The sequence below is a fragment of the Betta splendens genome, chromosome 22, assembly GCF_900634795.4.
Source record: "Betta splendens chromosome 22, fBetSpl5.4, whole genome shotgun sequence".
NCBI classification, from domain to species: Eukaryota; Metazoa; Chordata; class Actinopteri; order Anabantiformes; family Osphronemidae; genus Betta; species Betta splendens.
The window spans coordinates 10,363,539-10,379,928 of NC_040900.2; the positions used below are offsets into that span (position 1 = coordinate 10,363,539).

Sequence of the window (16,390 nt, forward strand, 5' to 3'; positions counted from 1 at the left end):
GTTGAGACCGGGCAGGTCAATGTTTTAAATTTCTGGCCCTGTCCAGTTGAATCTACTGGCTTGCGCCCTCGCAGACCTTGAAGACATGAATGGCTTTGAGCAAAATGGTCAAGCATAAAAAAAATAATCATTCTGCTGTTGGAAGAGGCTGAGGTGGTGCCCTTGCAAAGTGGGACTTGCACAATCATCTTTTAGAAGTGGCCAGAAACAGCCGAGAGCCTAATGTGCAACGGCTGACCAGCCAAAAGTATTTTGCAGAATTTCCTCATGCCTTTGGAAGCAGTTCAGGATACTGAAAGGTTTGGCATATGATAACTCGCCAAAACATGATTTCAGACTTCACTTTGATCACATAAAGACTTTAGTGCTACCAGTTATCAACCATCACGAATGATGATGGTGACTTTCAGTGAACAGATGTCTTTGCTGTACTTGTGCTGTATGTCATGCTGAGGTAAGGGGTGGAACTTTACCAGAACCGCTTGTCTGCCCAGAGCCCAGTCAGCCAATTATCCCTCTTAATTATCTGATGAGATGGAATTGATGTTTTTGGAGCGCTGATTGGATAATCAGGAATGTTGGCCACCGTCCTTCTCCTTGGCTGGTCTCACTCATCTGTCCAATCTGGGCTCCTTGTTTCAGTAATCTGCTCAGTTGCAGAACACATTCCTGTTGAACATAATTTCTGATCACAGTGAAAATAAAACAGGGTTTTTCATTTTGCTACTGAGCTTTGCTTAAGGCCTGCTCTGCATACGGGTTTAGCCAAATGCATCACAGGGTTTTCCTCACAACGGACCGCGGATTTCAGGAGCCCAAACGGCAACCTTTTCTATTATGCTCCGTTCATTAACCTCCACCTTTATCTGCAGTCAGGCCAATGCTTCTTATAGGGCTCCGTTTCAAAAACATCCAGATTGTGAACAAAAGAACTTAGCTCCATTCATTTCCGTCGCCTCTCTTTTTCCACCGGCAGCACATTTTCTTTTTAACTCGTTTGGAGGCGAACTGGCACGGGACCAGGCAGGCACCGGGAACAGAAGCACACAGGAGTGGAGTGACACTGATTGTGCCTCTTCTAATTAAACCCTACCTGACCCCAGTGTTGGGACATCATTAGTTCTCCCTCGTAATCATCACACAGCAGCAATTACATTCTGTTTGGCCCCATTTGCATTTCACAAGATTTCCCTGAACAATCAAAGACGAATTGGGAAAGAAAGGAAGAAGCCAAATAAAGCAGGTTGTAAAAAAAGCAGCAAGATTCAATTTTACAACAAAACGCTGCAAAGTATTGTTGCAGAGGAAGAATGCCCTTCTGCAAAATACCATGGAACCATCAAGGTTAAAGGTTAAACATGTTGAGTCTCAGTAGCCAGGACTGTAGTCTGAGACCACTTTTCCATCCAGACTTAATGCTCTCCTGATGTTCTCTGCAGGGACAGGAAGCTACGCCCTTGTGTTAAAAACAAAACAAGACTAAACAAGCAGTACGATTATTCCTAAAAGCAAAATTCACATTCCTGCCCCCCTAATACTTGAGAGTCTTACATTTTGCCAGAACCCAGGCGTGCCTGCCTCAGTTTGGTAGCAAAGAGACCCGGGGACAGATAGAAAGCCATACAGTAAAAATAACCACTTCACTGCAGCAACTGTACGTACAATATACCCTCTTTGAGACAAAGCACTACACAGAAACGCACACAAATCAGGGCAGAATAGAGCTATCTGTGTAAGTACGCACTTCAGGGAAAGTGCACAAGGGCAGAGCCTCCATCTGTATTCTAGATGACAGCAGGCAGCAATGTGCTGGGGTAACGTTTCCTTTCCTGAAATGCTGTCTGCATACGTCACAAACATCAAAGATGACCCTGCGAAAGCCCATTCACATACACACAGCTGGCCTTCAATGACACTTCCTTGTACCAGCTCCTCTCAAGCATCTGTTTATTATGAAATCTGACAACAACAGCTACTGTAAGGTCGCTGTGTTAAGAACAAAATTATCCAGGCAAAACCCTCAGGGCCTGCCTCTTTCTAGGAAGTATACTATATGAAATGAATTATGCTCTTCTTTCACTTAAACAAGAAACTACAAACAGGATGTAACATAATTGCAGCAAACCAAACACGGTACACAATTTATATAACACCAAGCCAATAAGCACAAAGACAAGTGGTTGAGATGTTTATGTAAACACCTCAGATTATTGACACTTCATTGATAAAACTTTTATCAAATCACGAGGCAACAGCCTGAACTGGATTTTCTCTTCTAAATCCATCACCACTCAATTGTTTCTAATCTCTGCAAAGTCTGCTGTAGGAGACAGTTGTGTTTTACAGTGAAGGCCCCCTTAACTGTGACTTGTAACAAGATTAACTGGATGAGATACTGTCAGGTACTAGGTCATTAGCTTTAGACAAGTATTATATCATATTGTGAAACTCAGAGCTGAGGGGGTATTATGAAGGACCAGTGGTGAGCACCACCATTTCTCACTGACTATTTTCTTCCATGAACAATTTGCTCTGTACTAAGATGAGAAAAACAGATCACCTTGATTTAGTGATGCTGATTGATTAAACAACCCATTTGAGCGCAAGTCACACAGAGAACACAAAAGACCAAGGAAAGCGATGGTGAGCCTTCACAGAAAGAAAAATCCCAGCGCTGCCATGTATACTGTTAGAGGCAAGAGTTGTGTCTGCGCTAATTGATGCTGTTTGTGTGATGATACAGCAGTGATCAATTTTGAATGCCTTTACAATACACTGAAGGAGAAACATTAACTAAACAAACAAAAAAAGTAATTACTGTAAACTCTCATCAATCGTCACAACTGTAGACTTTGTTATGGCCAAAATGTCTTGAATTCCTTCCTTATGCTATGTTTTAACCCACAATATGTTGTTCAATAAAACGAACTTCTTTTTTAAATTGCAATTACCTTCTGAGGAAATTAATCACAAAAAGGAACAACGTGATAAGAACTGTTAACAGGTTATTACAACGCACCATGTTCCTTCTGACTAAAAATTTAGCTCATACCATAAGGAGAGAACAAAGTGCATTCTGGAGCCAGATTTCACATTAAGGCAATTTAAAATATTCCAGACTGCCTAATTTAGGGGTCGGACTTCTGTGTAACTTAATTCAACAAGATTAATTATACAATTAAATCCAAACTTCTCTCAATTATGTGAAGAAATGCGGCCTGCCTGCTCAGGCCGACCCTTCACCTTTGCTGAGGCGAGGTACCTGATAAGCATAATTTCAACGGGAGCAGAAGAAATTGCCGCCTATTTTGTTGCCGTGCTCGACTCAGCACATTATAGCCCTTAATTGCCGGCAGACTTTGTAACCGTGCCCTTGACACGGAAAAGGCAAAATGTTATGCCACCGACTCGAACGCTACTGAATTTGCTCATTCCTGATTGACAGGACAATCCGGTGAAACAAAAGACTTAATTGTGCGCCGATTGATTCTGTAATTACAATTGGCAGGCTTGTCACTTTAGTTTCACTGAATTAAACGTCTGTGACGAGCAAGAACCTAATGACATAAAATGGTGTTCGCATAGTAGTAGCCTGTGTTATCGCCCCGATGTGGAGCAAGCATGACTCAGGAGGCTGATTTTCTGTATTACACCAAGCTGAATGTGATGTGAAAGTGATCCTTAATGCATTAAGTGCCTTTTCATTAAATATTGCACCCTTTACAGCTCCATTAAGAGGCCTCTGACTGCCACAATGCGGAACCACTCCTAGCCCCCATTTGTGTTCCTTCCATATTTATGCTGAGCTTAACCAGCAGGACGGAGCTAGAAAGAGCAGGTGGGCTCATCCTCCTTGACAAGCAGCCATTATCAACACAGTTCTTGAAGTGAGAGAGGCAAACCACCAGGGATGCGTGTAAAACCTCTTTCAAAGACCTTCAAAATCCCAGTTTCTCCCCTCTCTCAATCCCTCCATGTCATCATTTTATTCGCCCTCTCTCTGCTCCCCTTCAGAGGAAAAATGGGGGGGAAGAGGGGATGGTCTACTTGACCTTAATCTGCCCAGTAGTGAGTTTCAGAGAGATGACATGCAACCTCAGAGGTAAAGGGCAATTGTTTCTTTTCCCTCTTCTGAGAGCCAATTTACAGCCCCGGGGGACTTGTTTCTAAAGCTGTGAACTATTTCAGGTTCTGCCACATTGTTTTTGATTCACTCAGCTGGAGGGAGCTAAGAGAACAGCCACCTTCACTTTCTTTATTCTCAATCATCCTTTGGTCCATTTAATACTGTTTGTCCCTATAACCGCAAAGGGCAAGCACAGTGCTATTTGCATGACAGTACAGTGTGTGTGTAACCTTTTAGAATAAGTTTGCAGTAACAGTAATCTCATGGAAGATGGAATCATTTATAAGACACTGATAAGATAATAAATACTATTTTTATAATTTTGTATGAACACAATGAGGAAATCAGCTGCGATTAGATTTAGGAGAGGTCGTAACTGATCTGAAATCTGCCTCTAAACCCATAACAGGTTCAAGTGCTCATATTGATAAGTACAAACAATCAAAACCAGCTTCTCCATTACATGCACCTTGCCTTGAGAGTATTGTCCAAAGGAACTTTTGTACAAGGTTTCCCATCTTTGTCTTATGACAATCATTTTCTATTCACGCTTGAGGGGCACGGCTGATTAGTCAGTTGATAATTTCACCTTCAGCCATTTAGCACCCAGCGGTGCACTGATAGACGGAAAAACATCCAAACATGATTCATGATTGCTGGATTGTTATGTGCTCCAATCAGAGCCACCTCATTAGCTCACTCATGACTCAAACAAGGCTAACTTGAGGACGTTTGGCTTCCTTAAAGTAAAATTGACCTGTTGCAGGCAGATCGGGGTATAAAGCAGAGTATCAAGATCCAAAGCTACAAACAAAGCATCCGTTCGCGTTGCTAGATTCTGCAAATCTGTGTTGAAAAGAGACAAAACTGCAGCTCAGACTTTGTAAAAAAGTCACAAACGCTCTGACTGATTTGCCAAGTGTAGTCAAGACGTAATGCATATTTAACACTGCATAAAGGAAGAGAATTAACCATGAGACAAGTCTTGCCGAGCCAATGTGAGCCATGAATTAATAATTTGGAGTGAAGTTATTAAGTTATTTGTTAACAGTAAATATTCTGTATGTGTCCCTGAGAGCATGACTTTTTAATAATTCTGAATTTTTTAAACTTTAATGTTTAGCTCCATTCTGGAAACAATGGTGCTTAGCTGTAATTGATTCTTCCGGCATGGGGTAATTATGATGGCTGTGTCGAAGTGAAGCCTGATCCACTTGGCTTTGGGTGATTGCAGAGTGAGAGAGAGAGCGAGAGAAAGGGGGGGGGGGTACAGAGAGATTTAGAGACGAGGAGGAAAACCAGTGGAAATACAGGTCTAAATAGATCTCAACAGACAGCCTGACTAAACTGGAGGCAAAATACAACACTAATGGGAATAGCCTTCATCCCTGGGCTATCCACCTTCTAATCCTCACACTTTACATTCAGTGTTTTTGATTATTTAGATGGTTTGGGTGTGATAGTTTGTCTCACGTCACTGTTTGAGTTGCCTCTTAAAGTTTCGAGATGCTAGTAGGTCAGACTGTTACCAGCAGCACCAGACAGAGTCAGGGGTATTTAATCCATCAGGGCCCAGCATTGTGTACTTGCACACCCACAAAGCACTGATGTGATGCTAGGCGATGGATACTGGCACTACAGTATAAAGGGACTGTTCCCACAACCATGGGCCAGGACGTGAACTGATATGTCTAACATTTCAAAACCACCTCAATGACTAGCACTCACAAGAGCACAGGACTCAGAGCGCAGGGCCAGAGTGAAGCAGGGTAAAACAAACACATGGCAAAATACAGTACCTCCCAGGTGAAGGAGCACGGTCATCTGTGACTGATGGGGTTTCCCCATAGGTCAGCAACGCGCGCCGCTTCATGAGAGCTGCCAGGAGAGAAATGCCAGTCGTCTTATGGGTTAAGTCTCCGGGGCCAGTACACAGACAAACACATTCACATGCATACAGTACGCTGGAGCACAGTGCTCCGTTCATAGTGGCGTAGCGGGCCCCGGTCACAGCTGCTCTCTCCTGCCTCGGGAGGAATTGCTTCCATTTGGCCTGTCACTTTGGCCAGGGCCACTGTGGCTTTTCTCATTTGTCAGAGAGCGGGGGCGATCCTCTGGCTCCCACGGCTAATCTGCAGCCGCAGGCTAGAGGAGACACACACACACCCACTCACCCTCTTCTCTCATCTGAATGACATAGGCTTTGGTTCACAAGGGTCTTTTTACTCTTTCCATTTAGTGGGGGAGAACAAGGAAAGCAATGAAGCAATGTCAACAGTATAAAGGTCAAGGAAACAACCTCTCATACAGCTCCATTTGTGATATACAGTAGATAGAATACTGTTAAAACAACAGTTAAATCATTCTGACTATCGGCTACAACTACAATCAACACACAAAAGTAATTGGAAATGGTTTTAGTACAGTAATTAACCTCTAATGGAGGCAAAGAAATAGCTTAACTGTAAGATCAACAAGCCTCAGCTCACCCTTTCCTATGCATGAGTGCTCAGTTAGCACTTGACTAGGGGAGTCTCAGAAAGGAATGTCAAGGTCCGAGGGAACACAGAATCACCTTTAGTCATAAACTCATGTACAAAACTCCTTGAGACCAACTTTGTCTCACTTGATTTTATTACGTTACATCGCAGAATAATTATGCCATAACAGCCGAGCAAGACCGACGAGAAGCGTTTTAAAGCACCAAGGGATCGAAGCAGTCCAATTAAAGAGCTGTCACACAAGGCTTGAGGGAAACGTGGCCAACGTGCTGTGCCAACACCGATCCCATCATTAGAGGCTGCTGCTGCTTTGAGTTCCAAATGCTTTCAAGTGCTCCTTTCATTTGGCTTAGGCTGCAGTCAACAGGTGATGGCTCTACTTGATTATTAGTTTGCTGTGAAAGTAGTGGTATCAATGTGATGAAGAGATCCGTCAGAGCCGTATTGTAATGAAACTGTATTCATATCATCAAAGGCACTTGAAAACTGGTTTGTCTCTCAAGACAAAAAAAAAGTAAGTCAAGGTTCTTTTAGTGCTAGAGAGAGAGGACAGAACATAACCAGAAGCAAGTATTCAGTGCACACATAGATGTTTTACAACTGCAAGAGTGTTTTATTTAAAATATCTATAAAACTTTGGGGTTCAGTCAGATTATCATCTTTACCTTCTTGGATTTACTGTAACCATTCTTTCAGTCTCATGTCAGCATTTCCAAGTAGACTTTTCCAATGTTGATGAAAGGATGCTACAGTAAATTCTTCACTACTTCACCACCTATTATAGCACATCAGCAGGTACGTTCTTAAGGTTGTTAGGTTGTAATTTAAGATAGTTGCAAACATTTACATTTCCTATTTTGTAATGCACGCATTGCACAATAAACACAATGTGCAAATTGTATTCACATACAGTACATAATAATACCACATGCCCCCTGGGTGTGCTGAAATGTCTGCTGTATGTATTTTTATGCTATTTTCCACACCAGCTCAGAGCACTGGTACAGTACTATAGATGGCTTTGCATGAACAGGATTACCTGTGGATTACCGGACCTGTGGATCCTGCTGTCATCTGGCAGAGTGCTGGCCAGGAACCGCTCTAAAAGAGACAGGAGTGGGTGCAAGGAGTTAGGTTAGGGATAACTGTACGAGTCCTGCTGGTGACAGTGGTGAGAAATAAAAAGAGAATCATGTAACTAACTCACTATCTAGTTTAGTTTGCCACGCACCACACACATTGATCAAAGTCTCATCTTTAATTTACAAATAATTGCAAAACATATTAGAGAAAACATCATTTGAGTGATGGTCTTAACTTTTTAAGTATTTCTGACAACCTTAATGTATTCCCGGGTTTAATTATTTCTTAATATTGACATTTCTAATTATGCAGCATAATTGGAAAGCCTGTGCGCAGTAGCAATCATTTCAGCGGCCACTGAAAAATTAATATAAAAATTATTAATGAACACTACCGCTTTTAATTGCTGTGTACCCATATTCATAAGAGCTGCAGCATCCTCCTTGAAATGACATGATTACAAACACCGGTGTCATGTCAGCGCTTTCCTTCTTCATCTCACACCTCAATCAAAGGTAATCCATTTCACCTCAGCTACGAACACTGGAGCAAATTAAAGTCCCATTTCATTTTCCACCTTCATTAATGCATCTCGTTTCCAAGGTTACAATCATTTAGTCACCGCGGAACAAACAAATTCAAAGAAGCCGTGCGCTTTGATATTTTCGAGAGAGGAAGACAGGGATGGAGCTTTACTGGGAAAACAAATCAGCACCGAGTTTTAATCCTCCGGCTCCGAAGTGTTCTGCACATGTTTATCACAAAAACAAAGCCGTTCTCATCTGAACAAACATTTTAATATCAGACTTTAGAAGCTAAAGTCCAGTGAATGATGTTCATAATTCAAATGCTGCTTTGCTACAGTTACACTAGCAACTGTGTCTTGTATGCAATAGTCCAATAGACAGGCGATAGCGTGAGCAGTTACTGCACAATGTCATTATGTTCACAGTGTTTCCTCCTGTGGTGTGATGTGACAATGACAGACACAATGACCCAATTTTCCTGAATGGCTATGGGGGGTGCCAATGGTAGGTTGCACCATAAATACTGTACAAACACCCTCTTAGAAGCAATAAGAAATTTCCTTGTATATAATGAAAGGCAGTCATCTTAAATGTCACATTTGGAAAGTGTTTACACACTACATTTTCTCTTTTGCTTTCCTATAAAAGAAAAAAAAAGCTAAGCCTGAAGAAATGCAGGGCTTGAGGTGTTCGGGGCGATGATGAGTTCCCAGACGGGCTTTTTTTTTTTTTTTTCCTCCTCTCTCTTCCCCGCATGCAAATCATATCTGAATTTCTCATTAGCATAAATGCATGAGCAACTTTAAATGCTTTTAATTTTCAATCTCGCCAAGCAGAGGAGTAATTTGTCACTGTCAGGATGGGAGACTAAAAGGGGAGGACCAAAGGGAGCCAAGGACTCCACGCTAAACTGGAATCACAGAAAATTTCTGATTTACTAATTGACTGATGTGCAGTTCAGTCAAGTTGCCTTGAAGGTGTAAATAATTCTGTGTATATTCAAATGGGGGGGAAAAAAAGAAATGAGAGAGTGCGGGGTGGATACGCAAAAAGCACATTTCATGATGCTTCTCCCCAGGCCATACTTTTCTCTGGTGATTCTAATTTCCAGCGTTTTACATTTTCACTCTGTCTCTCCAAAGGAGTGCACGTTCGCTGTTTTAGCACATAATCACAGATAATCAACTGGAAATTAAAACAAAATGTCACATTTTTTTTCTTACATCCCTTTGCCATTATGTGAAAAGAGGCTGCTCAAAGCGATTCACCAGCGAGGCACAAAAACATTCCGCTAGCTTATCACATAAGCGGTTTGTAAGCCATTTCAATTTTTATCTTCATTCTTTCAAGACATAAGATCAACTGACACCGCGCTGTGAAGTCTGAGCCACTAATGCCTCGCTCTTACAAAGCAGTTAGGATTCACACAGACCTTGTTAGCTAAATTTAGCTGTAGGTGAAAGCAGGGGGAAATATTTAACAAGCTCTCCGTTTAAATGACTAAAAGCAATTATGCAAACATAATTAGTATTCCATAATGAAGCCAGCGATGACTGCAGCGCTTGCTAGCTGCTTTAAAGTACCTCCAGACGGGGCCGCGCGTCAACAGCGGTCATGGCGGTAAACGAATGGGCACGAGCTGACCACTCTGCGAGATCGTCATAGTTTCAGCCTGCGCACGAGACTAGGTACACAATATTCCGAAATTAGACTTGGTGAACATGTTGGTATAATAATAATAATAATAATAATAATAATAATAATAATAATAATAATAATAATAACATGTTTCAAATGTTACCATACTACGTTTAAAAAATCATATTGCTTTCTTTTTTAACTCTAAACTAAGGTTAAACTGCAGTATCACGTTAATTAGGAAACCTAGCTAATCACATAACTCAACCTTCAGGAAACTAATGTTACAAATTTATAATTTAGCAATTTGACTTCTCCATATCAACTCCTAGCTGACACATCTTAAAAACCAAAAACTAACATGATCCAGTTCTTAAACTTACAGCACCTACTGTTGTCTGAGTATGTTTAAGCAAGTTAGCTAACAAAGCTAACTCGTTCACAGGGGCTTCTGACGTGCTTTACACATGCGCAGTTTGAAAAGCGCGCTTTGTAGAGCGTTGTAAAAAAGCTTGACGTTTTTTTATTTATGTATTTAATTCATATTGACCTGCATTAAAGACAAGCTAAAGGAAAATAATTCATTGTTATTCTGTTTTTGATGGGAAAACATATCCCCAGTAGGACACATATTGTACGTATTTAAATATGTAAATATGTATTTTAAACAAAACAATTTGGATGAACAATAAATATGTGACTAGATAAAAACTGAAGCAAGTGAGTATCATTTTTGTCGTTCCACATGCCCTGGTGAAGACGTTTTGCTTAGGATGACTAATTCCACGGTTGTATGAGGTCACACCTTCTTGTGCCCTTTATAATCTGTAAAATTACGTCATTCAACTGCTCGTGTGTATACATCCCCTATTACGTATACAGTCCAGTGTAAAATGTAGAGCGTACATTTCTGACGCTTTAGTACAAGGGTTGGAACCTTCCCTTCTGTTCTGTTCTTTTCATCATACTCACACTGCCCTCTAGTGTCGAATGTGCGAATAGACGCGTTTAAAGCCCCGCAATTTAAACAGAGGCAGGGACAGCAGAGCCTACAGTGAGAGGTTTGTGATGTAAGTTAGTAAATGTGCATTTATTAAAGCTTTGCGGTTGGAATCTGCCTCTTCCTTCTCCCGGAGCCTCCTGGTGGACTGGCATTCCTGATGCAAGCATCATTTGCATCCTTTCCACTGTAGTTGACCTAACATTAGAAGAACTGCCGATGCCCCCTAAACAGCTGTAGCTCATCAGACGTATGGAGTTAGGGTGAGTCTCTGCACTTATGCTCAGTCTGAACATGGCAACTGTAATTTACACAATGTTAGTGTCCCCTGTGGAACTTTGTTTGTACAGAAAAAATCGTTTAAACACATATAGAGATAAATATGGAAACATATGTAAACTGTTTACCGACCTTTTTTGCTAAATGCCAAAATATTTTTTACAATTTGTATGCTATAAACGCTGGTTAAATACTAATACACTTACAGTACTTTAAATGTGCAGTTGAACACTGAAAACTATATTTTTCCACACTCAGTTAAATTTTTTTGCAGATGTACCTAAACCACTTGCTGAGACAGCAGATGCAGTGATGTTTAATTTTTTTTTACATATTGCTGTAATTATTGGGATCTATGCTTTAATTAAACCAGCATTTGCAGCTTTTTATTCTGATCTGCAAGGCAGCATGTTGTTTATTGATAGTGACATATCGTTTAAAATCAGTAAACTAACTTGCTTGTAAGTTGAGTTGGGCTCAACTTTGGGTTGAAGTACAACTGGCTGCTGTTACAGTCGCCTTCCAGTAGATGGCAGCACTGCACCACATATATGCTGATGCAGCTTCTCAGTCATCCAGCTGCGGTTGTCTGGAAGCAAATCAAGGCAACTTGACCTTTGTTAAGCTTGAAAGGTTTTACTGCTCGTCAGTACAGTAGCTTCATCAGCCTGAGGAAACAAAAGACGCTTCATGGATCACTGGTGAAATATTTATAACCAGCGTTCAGTCACAAATACGTTTGCAAAGAGCAAATTTCAGACACAAAATATTTATTTGCAGCACTTAGTTCTTACTCATACACATTATCCAACAGTCTTAAACAAGCCTCCAGCAGCAGTATCGCATCACTTCACTGTCAGCAAATCCATACAAAATTTCACAAAAAAATACAGGTGCCAGTCAGCAAATATATTAAAACCACATCCACGTTGTCGGAGTCACACTCGCTGCCTGGAGACACTCCTACAAATCAAAAGCAACCAACAGTACCAGCGTTAGCGTCCATCTAAAAGCCCACCTGTGTTACGACGTCTAAACGAAGGGTATCTGGAATGTAAAAAAAAAAAAAATCCTACCAATGTGTGCCGATGCCAGAGCATTGTTACTGTTATTTGAGACATGAGCCTGGCCACGGTGGACGTGAGGCACGGCCGCATCTGGTGCGAAGCTAGCAGCGGGGGAGCGAGGCCCCCCTGGCTGCCAGGAGCGTGTAGCGTCGTCCTAGCAACCGCGTGTAATAAGCCTTCTAGAAAGTGCGTGTTAGCAGCAAAGCATCCAGAAGGGCTTTTATTGTGAAAACATATTGTCCTCTCAACAGGTTTATTACAGCCCGGCTGCAGTGTTCAGATGATTGATCTTTGGCAAGTATGGCACTATAGGAAAAATAGCATGTGCTCAATCTAAAAATATGAGTGTGGTTGTTTTTAACGCGTTGGGGTGCTTTGTTTTAAATTTATTTAGTGCAGTGTTGTACTTTTCCAGTCAGGTTCCACTCCGTAGTCATTAAGTAGTGAAATACAGCAGACCTCCTGTACGTTGTGTTCCGTTGCATAGACCCTGGGCTGCATCAATCAGAGCTCGTTCACCGCTTCTCATCTGCCCATCTATACGTATTCTAAATGCAAAAGTGCACCAGACGTAACCGGATACAGAAAATATGCGGAATAATCTACAGTCACTTTCATTGTGTCGTTATCTACAGCCAGATACATGTACTGTACGTGTATAGTTGCATTCATTCGTTCATTTAGCTTATAAAAGTTGCCCCTTTTTCAAGGCTCCACCCTGTCGACGCCATGCAAACACACACATTCCGTTGCAAGCAGGCAATGAGACACTGAGATAGAAAGCGAACACTGAAGACTGTCTATAAGCCTCTGATTGCTCCAGTTATGGGTTCTTCTGGATTACACACACACTCACTATGTAGGTTTGTCCGGCTTTTCACGCAGAGTGAGCACGAACGGAAAAAGAACCCCTTTGGCCTCCACGGGCGCCCTGAGCGTCTCCTCCACAAAGTACGCGTCCTCCTCCTCCACCACGAAGCGCAGCGTGTGCGCCTTGTTCACGCAGTAGACGCAGTTGTCGACGAGGGCGCACCTGAAGGGCAGGTGGCTGCCGGGCCGCTGCGCCGCGCAGTCGTGCCACATCTTCACGATGGTGTTGTACTTGAAGACGTTGATGCCCTCCTCGCGGTTGACGTCGAAGCGGTAGATGAAGCTCTTGAGCGCCACCATGTCGGTGGACTTCTTGCGGCTGTTGTTGTACGGACACTCCTGCCACTCGTCCCGCTTGGGGTCGTACTTGAGGAGGCGGTAGAAGAGCGAGCCGCCGGAGACGTAGAGCTCCCCGCTGCAGGTGGTGGCCTCGTGGGCCACGGCGAAGGCGCCCTTGGGCAGCGGGGCCACCGTGGTCCAGCGGTCCATGCGGGGGTCGTACTTCTCCACCGTGAACAGACACTCGCCGCCGATGGCGTACAGGTGGCCGTCCATGGACACCAGCTTGAGCTGGGCCCGGGCCTGGTTCATGGGTCTGATCTCGGCCCAGCGGTCGGTGATGGGGTTGTAGCAGAAGACCTGGTCTGAAACCTTGCCCTTGTCCCCGTAGCCCTTTATCCCCCCCGCCACGAACAGGTAGTTGTACATGGCACACATCCCACAGCCTTTGGTGTGGACGTCCTCAGGCATGGAGGTCAAAGGTCGCCAGTCGTTCGCGTTTTGGTTGAAGTAGTAAATCATGTGATTCTCCTCCAACGAGCCCACGGACTGGGGGCTCTGCGGGCGGCTGCCGCAGCGGCTCGGCGGCAGGCTCCCGACGCGGTCGAACACGTCGTTGATCTCGGCGACCATCAGAGTCTTCCTCCCGTCCATCCTCTTCCTCAGGATGAGGTCGCGCTCCGAGCCGGTCAGGCGCCCGTACACCGCCGGGTCCTTGAGCACCTGCAGGAAGTTGTCGCTCATGAAGGCGTACGCCGTCTCCTTCAGCTCGCTCAGCCGCTGCTTCTTGGCGATGCTCAGGATCTCGTAGCAGTTCTCCGCCGTGATTTGTTGGGACATGGAGTCCACGGCCGCCTGCACGGCGCAGGGGATCTGGAGGATCTTGGCCCCGGTGATGACGTCCACTACGTTGTCCTTGCCCACGTTCATGCGCGAGGTGTAGACGTAGTCTATCAGCGTGGACAGGGTCTTATAGCTCACGCCCTTCACCTTGAGGATGTCTCGTGACAGCCGCGCTTTGAAGTAGTCGCTCTTCTCCGCCAGCACCGACTTGTGGGCGTTGATGGTCTGGCCGCCGACTTCGATGACCAAATCTGGCTCCTTCTTAGGCGGCGTGCGAGCGGCGTCCTGGCTGCGCTCCAGGTTCGGTCTCGTGATTTCACATTGGGCCTGGCCGGACACACCTGAGGGGGGGTCGGCACCGTAGGACACTTTGGCTCTGGCGCCGTTGTGGATTTCGCTTGTACAAGTTTGTTGCATGGCGGCAACGCGATTGGACGCAGCGGAGCCCTTTTCAGAGGAAGTGGAGTGATCAGCTGATGCGACGAAGGCGTCATCACCGCTCTGATGATCAACATGGTTGTTCTCTATCAATCTCCCATCCAGCAGATATTCCTTCTCAAACTGGTTTTCCTTCAGCAGTCCCTGGACGTAACCGGGACAAAAACTCCCATCTTCGTCAGCAGACGCGACCCGGTCGGGTTTCACAGCGAGGATGAGGTCCGCTCCCGGCCCCGGCGCGTGGCCTTCGCTCATCTTGACGTGCTCGCTGGCGTTAGGAGACGGCGTCTCCACCAGTCATGCTGAGCCGAAATCTGACCTGCAAGGAAGAACAGGGAGGGAATTTAATCAGGACGATCAAAACTCCGAGAAGCAGTCTTCCTGGGGCTGCACGCTTGTATTTCTTCTCTAAGGGGCGCCCTTTCTCTAATAATAACACAAAGAACTGCAAGAACTGTAATGTGTCCTCTTGTGTGTCATAGTTTCATTCTAACTAAACGCACTGACCACGAAGCGGAAGCGATGCCAACTGGCAGCTTCCTCTGGCTGCAAACTGCATGACCTCCTGCGACAATAATCCTGCCTGCCCGTTTACTTGTGGTAATCTGGAGACGATTGCGGCGCATGCGCACACGGCACTGCGCTGCTGGAGGAATTAAATGTCCAATTTGACGGGGGAACGTGTTTGTGATTAAATGCTCCACCCGATGCGGGGTCCGTGGAGTCAGGAGCACGTTTGTTTCGCGGCGACGTGCGGTAAAAACAACTTCTCGTCCAAAAAGGCGGATTTATTTCCGCTCGCGGTGGCGCGACCTACCTGCGTTTCCGAGCGGCTCGACACCGGCGCCGTCCCCGCCGGAGCCTCCGCAGAGCTGGGTTACGTAAAGCGGGCGGTCGGTCGGGAAGCAGAGTCCACTTCACGGACGACCCCGGCCGCTCCGTCCCATCCGCTCACCTCGGCTCACGCGCAGCCTCTCGTATCGCTCCCGCGCAGGACACCTCCGCGCGCGCCGCGGCCGCGTGGACGTCCGAGCGGCCCCGTCCAGGTGGCGACTCCTTCACGGCAGCCGCAGCGGAGCGACTCCCTCCCGCGGTGCCGAGCCGAGGTGCTGGACGGCGAAGGGCATCAGCTCCGGGAGCCGTCGGCACATCGGCTTTTGTTGTCGTTCTTTTCGCAGTTCACTACAGCGAGGCGGTTATTATTGATCGAAGCCACGCCCCCTCCAGTCGGTATTAACCCTACAGTCAACAGCGAGGGGATCCAACTGTTGTGCGCGCGGGACGCGGGATCCGAGGGATGCGGCATTCCCGCGCGCGTCGTCCGTGTGCCGGGTTCCACGGAGGGTGGGGGCTCTGGGGGTGTTAACACATGCTGTACCAACCTGGTCGGAGCAACTCAGTTATGAGAAAGTGGAATAAGCAAAGGACCTTTTACAGGAAATTAGTGCTAAAAAACGGCACAACAGCAGCAGTGACACGTTCTTATCCCAGCGTCCACAACCGTCAGATACTAAAATAGAGAGGGAGAGAGGGCATCAAACAGCTATGAGCAGTGTGAGATTAGAGGCCGTTAATGCCAGATATTCAGGGAACAAAGACTCACTAAGGACGGATGCGGTGAGACAGAACCCGAGTTTCCGTAGGAACCTCAGAGGTCAGAGAGGCAACAAAAGGCTTCCATCAACAGCTGTTTCCACATGCGAGCAATGGCGTCACCCAGTCAGACGAGCCGCTAACTG

General features: G+C 45.1%; 2 protein-coding genes across 6 annotated transcripts in view; both read right to left on the reverse strand.

The window, feature by feature from the left end:
- Positions 1–10,325, reverse strand: part of LOC114848041 (AT-rich interactive domain-containing protein 1B-like) — a 160,137-nt gene extending 149,812 nt beyond the window's left edge. Inside the window, exons 1-3 of one of the 4 annotated variants that reach the window (XM_041069177.2) lie at positions 10,268–10,325; positions 9,821–9,921; positions 7,667–7,728 (exon numbers count right to left, since the gene is read on the reverse strand). The gene's annotated coding sequence lies outside the window, so the exon portion shown is untranslated. Of the gene's footprint in view, positions 1–473; positions 495–7,666; positions 7,729–9,669; positions 9,740–9,820; positions 9,922–10,258 lie in introns of those variants that run through there. The other 3 variants (XM_041069176.2, XM_041069178.2, XM_041069179.2) reach the window with 3 other exon arrangements.
- Positions 10,326–11,907: 1,582 nt separating this feature from the next.
- Positions 11,908–15,990, reverse strand: LOC114848890 (kelch repeat and BTB domain-containing protein 11). 2 transcript variants are annotated; one of them, XM_041069271.2, is made up of 2 exons: positions 15,607–15,990; positions 11,908–14,970 (listed from the first exon to the last, which is right to left on the reverse strand). In XM_041069271.2, exon 2 carries the CDS (start codon positions 14,904–14,906, stop codon positions 13,077–13,079), a length of 1,830 nt encoding a protein of 609 aa, XP_040925205.1. In that variant the 5' UTR covers positions 14,907–14,970; positions 15,607–15,990; the 3' UTR covers positions 11,908–13,076. The 2 variants fall into 2 exon arrangements, with proteins under 2 accessions (XP_040925205.1, XP_028995621.1); XM_029139788.3 differs by having other exon boundaries at positions 15,469–15,989.
- Between the last annotated feature and the right edge of the window lie 400 nt (positions 15,991–16,390).